This window comes from Cannabis sativa, chromosome 9, assembly GCF_029168945.1.
Source record: "Cannabis sativa cultivar Pink pepper isolate KNU-18-1 chromosome 9, ASM2916894v1, whole genome shotgun sequence".
Classification (NCBI taxonomy): domain Eukaryota; kingdom Viridiplantae; phylum Streptophyta; class Magnoliopsida; order Rosales; family Cannabaceae; genus Cannabis; species Cannabis sativa.
Genome location: NC_083609.1, coordinates 4,274,440 through 4,281,955, shown reverse-complemented (window position 1 = coordinate 4,281,955; position 7,516 = coordinate 4,274,440). Strand labels below are relative to the sequence as shown.

At 34.2% G+C, this 7,516-nt stretch overlaps 2 protein-coding genes across 2 annotated transcripts; both read right to left on the bottom strand.

Annotated features, from left to right (window-relative positions):
• Window positions 1-2,095: 2,095 nt before the first annotated feature.
• Window positions 2,096-3,686, bottom strand: LOC115723047 (desiccation-related protein PCC13-62-like). Its single transcript, XM_030652450.2, has 3 exons — window positions 3,292-3,686; window positions 2,973-3,198; window positions 2,096-2,541 (listed from the first exon to the last, which is right to left on the bottom strand). Exons 1-3 carry the CDS (start codon window positions 3,609-3,611, stop codon window positions 2,167-2,169), a joined length of 921 nt encoding a protein of 306 aa, XP_030508310.1. The 5' UTR covers window positions 3,612-3,686; the 3' UTR covers window positions 2,096-2,166.
• Window positions 3,687-5,032: 1,346 nt separating this feature from the next.
• On the bottom strand, window positions 5,033-7,436 carry LOC115723074 (protein REGULATOR OF FATTY ACID COMPOSITION 3, chloroplastic). Its single transcript, XM_030652483.2, has 5 exons — window positions 7,055-7,436; window positions 6,730-6,784; window positions 6,581-6,640; window positions 6,388-6,465; window positions 5,033-5,832 (listed from the first exon to the last, which is right to left on the bottom strand). Exons 1-5 carry the CDS (start codon window positions 7,322-7,324, stop codon window positions 5,384-5,386), a joined length of 912 nt encoding a protein of 303 aa, XP_030508343.2. The 5' UTR covers window positions 7,325-7,436; the 3' UTR covers window positions 5,033-5,383.
• Window positions 7,437-7,516: the final 80 nt, after the last annotated feature.

The following is a 7,516-nucleotide window of genomic DNA, read 5'->3' as shown; positions in this document are numbered from 1 at the left end:
AGGTTCCACTTGTGACAATAAAATCAATATGGTTTTGAGAAAAGCCATATATATAACCATCATTTTCATTTTTCCAAAAGAAAGCTAAACCACCACCTCTTCCTTGGGCCTCAACACAAAAAACACCCTCAAAGCCCAAATACCTTCCAACCCAATCCACTCTACTCTTATAGCACACTTAGTCTCACACAAAAAAATAAAGTCGGGTCTCTTTTGAGAAATAATCTCTTTCAAGAATTGAACAGTCCATGGGTTCCCAAGCCCACAGCAATTCCAGCTGAAAAGATTCATAATCCTTGGCGGGCCTGTGAACCAGAGCCCGCCCCATTTAAGTTTTTTGCAAAGGTGTCCCATTTGAATTATTCGTCACGTGGTCATCCAAATAGGCAGCATACACATCATCCCCCATAATCAAATCCTCATGGACAGATTCCCCATTAATGTATGTCGTGACCCTCCTTCTTTTTTGCTCCAATATAATCTGTCCATCATCCTGCTCACTTCCATTCTCTATTTCAATTGACTTTCCTTTTTTATCACCATTAATTCCCTCCCTATTCATGCTCTCTTGATTTCCCATAATCAAATCTCCTCCACCAATTACTCCACTATTTTCTCCCGTAATTAACTCCCCTGCTTGTACAGAATTATTACTTGCCGCCGGTTTGTTTACCTGCCGAAGTTGCAGACAATGCTCCAGCTGACTTCACCACCATTTCAGGCCTTAGCCACCGTGCACCAATAGTCTGTGATCTTCTTCTCGGAGGCGCCTTCATTTCAAGATTGAAAGCCTTCTTAAGAAGATGTGGAGGAGTATCAAAAGCTTTTTCGCAGAATCTCTCGGAGTGGCCTAATAATCCACCAACAAAACAGAACGTTCACAAGTCCTCATATTTGAAAATTGCATGACATTCCGACCCGTTTTTCATCTGTAGTTTCCATCCTTTCTTCAACGGTTTATCAACCCGAATGGGCATCCTTACTCATAAGTAATCTCTCCATCCGCTGACAAAGTTGTTTGGATCCATCTTCACATATGATCCCATATAATTACCCAGGTCCTTCAACACCCTTTCTGACTGAAAGCCAGCAATCAAACCATGTATTTGAACCTAGAACTCCAGTTCAGTAGGAGTGATACAACGTGGGTTTTCCCCTGCTTTGAGCCTTTCGAATATCAGAGGAATTCTGTCAAAGGTCCAAGGGCTTCCTTCCATAACCCGATCTATATCCATATCATGATAAAATTGAAATAAGTAGAGATTTGGCTCAAGCTCTTTCACAAACAAACCACGGACTGGACGCCATAAGGATGCCAGTTTGTGTTGCATTGCATCAAAATCTAACGTACAACCTGTCAAAAAACGCCCCACAAGACACCATCTGTCATCGAAATCAACTATGTCCACCGTGTCTTCCTCATACATGAGAAAGCCATCATCATCTTCTCCCAAACTCATTGCAGTATATTGTTGATCCATACCCGAAAACAAACAAAGAAAACACCAAGTACCAATAAACCAGTCAGACCAAAACAATTAACAGAAACAATCACAAACGACCAATACTCATAGGAACATCATACACATGTCAAAAGACAAGACACGTACAATGGAATTTTTAATTATCCACGTATTTTGTCCCTCTTCTTACTTCTACCTCTTATGTACAATCTTCTTTGATTTAACTCTCTTTTGAATTCAAGGTTGATTGAACATCATCAAGTGTAATAGATTCTCTTCCATATTGTTTGGTAGGATGATAATTATGAGTTGGGAGTTTTCTTTTAAAATATTAAAACTTTATTTTGTTTAGTTTTTCAGGACATCTATTTCTCATGTTTACAAATGGATTGGCTTGATCTTAAGTTAGACGATGAATTTTAATATAATGAAGAAATTTCCCTCCCCTTTTCATGAAACAAATATTCATTGATCTTTACCTTATACAGTTATTCTTACAAAAATAAAAATAACTAGAAATAAAGGCCCTCTTATACCTTATTAATTTTAACTAATTAAATCACCCAAAGACTACTTTTATATGTATAGAGTATAGTAGTTTTGATCAAACAAAGGGTTGTACAATGAGAGAGTTGAGAGTCAAAGAACTTGTGTTATTAATAATTTACTCATAAAATATTTGCATGGATGAAATTATTAGTTATTAAGTAAGATATGATGTAGCAATATGACCATTAGCTCCCTTAGGATAGAAACCACCAACAACATGTTCATCACCATTTCCACCATATACAATTCTAAGTATCTCTTCAGGTGTCCTACCATAAGAGAGTGAGTATCGGTCTCCGGCGAGCACATTTCCGGCCACTCTTCCCTCGGCTCCTTGAAAGGGGGGAACCACTAGGCCTTCATCTTTGAGACCACCATGTCCGAGTTGGTTCCTTAGGTCAGAAATTCGGTTTGTGAAGTCTGCCACAGTTATTCCATATGGTTTCACTTTTGTCATTGCTCTTTCGTATAGTAATGCTCTAATCACAGCATCTTGCCCTGATTCTACACCTAAAAGGCCCCCCACAAGCTGACAACATAATAAAAATCATTTAAAATAAGTAACATAACTATACTTTTAAAGCTTACACACACAAACAGAGAGTATTGGAGAGCAGAGCACTTTGATTTTATGTAGTATTTTTAAAGCTTAGTGCATGTTTGGTATCATAACTAAAAAACTATTTTTTATTTTTAAAAACAGAAAATTATTTTTTGAAAACAATTTGGCTTGTTAGGCCTTGTTTTTTAAAAACAGTTTTCAGAAAACAAAGTTACAAAAAACAAAAATTTTGTTTTCTGTTTTAAAAACCAATTCACTTTTGGTCAATACTGTTTTTAAAAAACACTAACCAAACGTGACTTGTGTTTTAAAAACTTCAGAAACTATTTTTTGTTCTCGTTTCTAAAAATAATTTTTTGAAAACAAAAAACAGAAAATAATACCGAACATGCTCTTACCCTCTTGGAAGTAGAACCTTTGAGTTTTGGATTTGCACCTACATACCCAGTGAGTCCAACATAGGGAACCAAATATGATGCCAAAAGAAAGTTAATAGAATTAGCATAAGGATCAAAAGGGGGCCTCAGTTTTCTCCCAAATGCACTATCCATAACTTGTGCAAATGAAGATGAACTCAAATTCAACAATGGTCTTGGGAACCCTTTCACTGTATTTTGAATAGCCCTGCAAATTAATGCAATATAACCAAACATAGTTTCTTAATCTTATTTAAGTAATATGTAATTAATAAGAAGTTAAATGTATAAAAGAAAGAACCTCAAGTGTCCAACTTCTTGCCACCCAAATTGTAAGATGATATCCTTAGTGAGAGAATCTAAATTGGCCTTTTTAGCACCAATAGGTGGTGGACCACCTTTACTCAAGTTTGGAGCAACTTTGTCTAAGCCATAACCCAATGCTCCAAACAAGAAGAACTCTGCTTCTAAATACTCTAGATTTAGAGGAAATTCCAACAGATCAACATCAGAATTTGGAACAGACCCATAATTATCAGAACACTCACATTTTGGAATTATTACTACTATTAGGAACATTAGCAATAAGGCTAAAATATTAGTGGAAGTAGTAGTGGCCATTGTTCTTCTTCTTGGCTCTCTTTGCAAACTCCTCTATATTTCTTATTAGTGATGATGACACACTCTTCTGTGTGTGTATATATATATAATAGGTGAAGTTGTGCATGAAAATTGATACATGGCAAAATAGGAGGATTTTTTGGGACACTTGGGAAATGAATACAAGAGTAGGTTTAGGAGAGGGCAGATAGTGTGATTTTATTGGAGTGTTGTGGACTATCTCTTAGGCATCTCTTAAGGTGCTTTAACACCACAATAAGTGTCATATCTTTAGTTACAATTTAATGTGGACTTTCATATATTTCAATTTAATAAATAATATTAAAAAATTCATTAACTAGTGTTACATTATGTGGTATTGAGCAGCATAAAGTATTTTATGTAAGAAAAAAAAATTGTTACTGTAAACTTCCTATTACAATTTCTTAGTGAAATTCTGTGTCCGAAAATATATGTTGAAATATTTTTTTTCAATTTTTTTTATTATGATGTTTGTTATAGTTACAAGATTATCCCTGTAAATTTTTGAAAAATTTCAAATAATTTACAATATTGAAAATAAGTTTGAAGTTTTTTTAACTCTCATGATAAAGTGGAACATCAAGAAATCTATTTTCAATATTGTAAATTATTCATAATTTTTAAAAATTTTACAAAATAATATTGTAAATATAATGAATACTGTTATGAAATTATATATTTGAAAAAAAAAAAATTGACATGTTATTTAGAGCGCGAAAATTGACTAAAAGATTGTGATTAACTAAAAACTACCAGGGTTAGTTTTGAAAAGATCGCTATCATACTTAAATACTTCTATTAATCGTAATTTATACATAGTTAGGTGTATCTTAAATAAAACTATAAAAAAAAAAATAAGAGTAACATTAACATTCCTTTAATATTTCACGCAGTTCCCATAAAAAATAAATAAATAAAGACATATTCTAATAGTGTTGATTCTCATGTTCATGGCAATCAAGTTTGTCACTTCCCAAAACTTTCTCTGTTTAGGTAGAAGATTTGGGCACAGAAAGAGAGTGATTGCAACTCCTCCCATCAATACTTTTAGGGACTATGCTGATTAAACCATTCTTAATTAAGATAATAAAACAATAAATGGTAACAAAACAACATACAAATTGATCACTATAAACTTGATTAACAAAACATCTTATTTTAGTGTTACAATTAGTTGCTTTACTGGTTTTAAAAAGAGAAAACTTTGACTAACCAAGTGGAGTTTTGAAGGTAATAAACTTGGTTACTGAGAAACCTGTCCAAACCAAAAGAGCTCTTAGTCTTAAGCCAAGAAAGCTTAGCATTAGACTATGTCTATGACCACATTAGTTTTTGGATTTGCTTCTAATGTTGTAATACTTGTGTTAAAGCATTCAAATACTTGTTAACAATTTAAAAGATTTAGAGAAAACAATATAAATTTAGTGAAACATGATGATGAGATGATTTACATGGCTCTTATTTTTAGAGTATATCATTCATCTCAAGTTTGATGCCACTTGATTTTACTTGAACTATAGTTGAACCTTAAATCAAACAACATCTAGTCTTTTAACTATTTTTCATGATTCTCTAGATGATAACTAGATTGAATAATGATAATCAACTACCAAATACAACTCTGCTTTGTATAGGCTGTTTCCCTTTACCCAATATTAGACAAAATATGCTACCATCTACTATATAGAACTTCCCCTATAAAACTCTCATGACAGCATAAACAAGGCACAAAGGAAAAACCAAGAAACTATCTATCTAGCTACTTTCTCAGCTTTTAGTTTGCTAGTTTTGGATTTAGCATCGGATTTGCTAGTCCTGTCTTCTTCATCTTCATCACTGACAACAATAATCCCATCGTCATCTTCGAACTCACCTTCAGCATCCCAATCTTCATCATATTCTTCAACATCAATTTCTAAATCTTCATCATCATCTTCGTCCATACCAGACCGCAAAGAGTGAAACTCGGGAGGAGGGGGGCAATCCTCAGTGATCGCCTCATCCCTCTTGATCACGAGATGCCTAATGACTCTTTCGTCTTTGTCCAACATACTCTTGAAATCGTTAATCCATTTGGCATCCATCTCGAAGTTCATCAAAATATAATGGGCATTCTTTGCTTTCTGTATCTTGTATGCTAGTCTACGCATACCCCAATCGCTTATTCTCCATATCGTGCCTCTCTTCTCTCTTAAAAAATCTGCAATAAGTAGAAGCATTCAGTAACATCTTGTAGCATATTTGAAATGCAACTCCAAAGAAACAATACTCAAAAAAAGTGCCCACCACTTGTAGAAAAGTATCATAACTTGTTTTATTACCATAATGTGCAAGTGTGGTTTTGAGAGTAAAATAGGGTGAGGTGTATGGTAAGAAATATGAGATTCCTTTAATGGTATTAAGTGACTCTACCAATTTTGGACGGTTCAATCACAACCACAAGTGGTTCTTTTGGCTCTAATTTTTGGATTGAATTAGATGCTCGGAAGAGTTTTCTTCGAGTCTAATACCATGTTAGAATGTGAAAGTGTGGTTTAGAGAAAATAGTTTGAGATGTATGGAAAGAAGTATGAGTTCATCTTTAAACTGCAATGAGTGGACCATGATCTTATAAATGGCATTCAGTTTAATCCAGACTCTCTGACATAATATATGAAAGTAATTCTAAGAGCATATAAATATCCTTTGCACACACTCAAAATCATACTATATCAATCTCATGATTAGGCAAATAGAACTGGGAAAGAGTACATACCATTTACTTTTGCATTGACACTCTCAACCTCTTCTGCGTGCTTCTCATGAATTAGATATACGACTTCATAGTGGCGCACTGCAACAAAGAAAACAAAACAAAATGTCAACAATATTATTATGTTATAACAAACAGCCAAAGAATGCATTTTCCCATGTTGAAAAATCAATGCAGGGTATGAGTACAAGCTTACATCTTTGTTCTTCTTGAAGATCATTTTCCAGCTGAAGCTTCAGAACTTCATATATCTTCTCTGCAATTGGGCAAGAAAATCCATTATTGTAACTTCAAGTCCCAAAACAAGGCTTAATCACTAGAAGAAATTTGATTTGAACAACTTACCTTCTTCTGCATCAGCAAACTCAGGAACTAATTTACCATCTTTTTCAACTTTCTTCTGTAATTCAACACAAAATAATCCCAATTCAAACTCAAACTTCAGCAAAAACATGCCAATTAATAGCCAAAGCCTCTTCCTTTACAAACTCATGTTACTTTAAACCATTAATCTTCACACCCCAAATAGAAAAAACATGAAAGTTCATACAAGTGAAATTACATTTAAGAAGAATTGTACATTTGAAGCACCAAGTTTACATTTTTTTTTTTTCATGTTAAACAGTTGGAAAGAATAAGACAGCTTCAGAAAAATGAAAAAAGAGCAAACCTCTTTGAATAAGACAGATTCAGGAAATGGGCCAGTAGCTTCATCTGGTTTAGGTGCAAAATGATGAGTATCTTCTTTTCTGTTCTTCTTGGCTCCAACAATCACAGATACCCTCTGGCTTGAGTTGGGAGAGAGTGAAGAAGAAGAAGAAGAAAACCCGTTTGAGAGAAATAGGAAGCGGAAGGTTTGATTCCCAGAAGACCCAATTCGATTGAGATGATTTGGAGTAAGAAAAGCTACGGAGGAGTGGAGTTGTAGCAGAGTATCCATGGTGAGGAAGAGAAGAGAGAGAGAGAGACTAGCAGAGCAGGCTAGCCTATCCGTTCAGAAATTTATTAAAGGGTTCTTTCTCGTTTTCTATATTGTGAGTTTGGATCTGCTGTGGTGCTGCTGTATTAGAGATAATTTGCACAATGCACCTAAATTTTTTATAATTTTATATTTTAAGATTTTATTTTATAT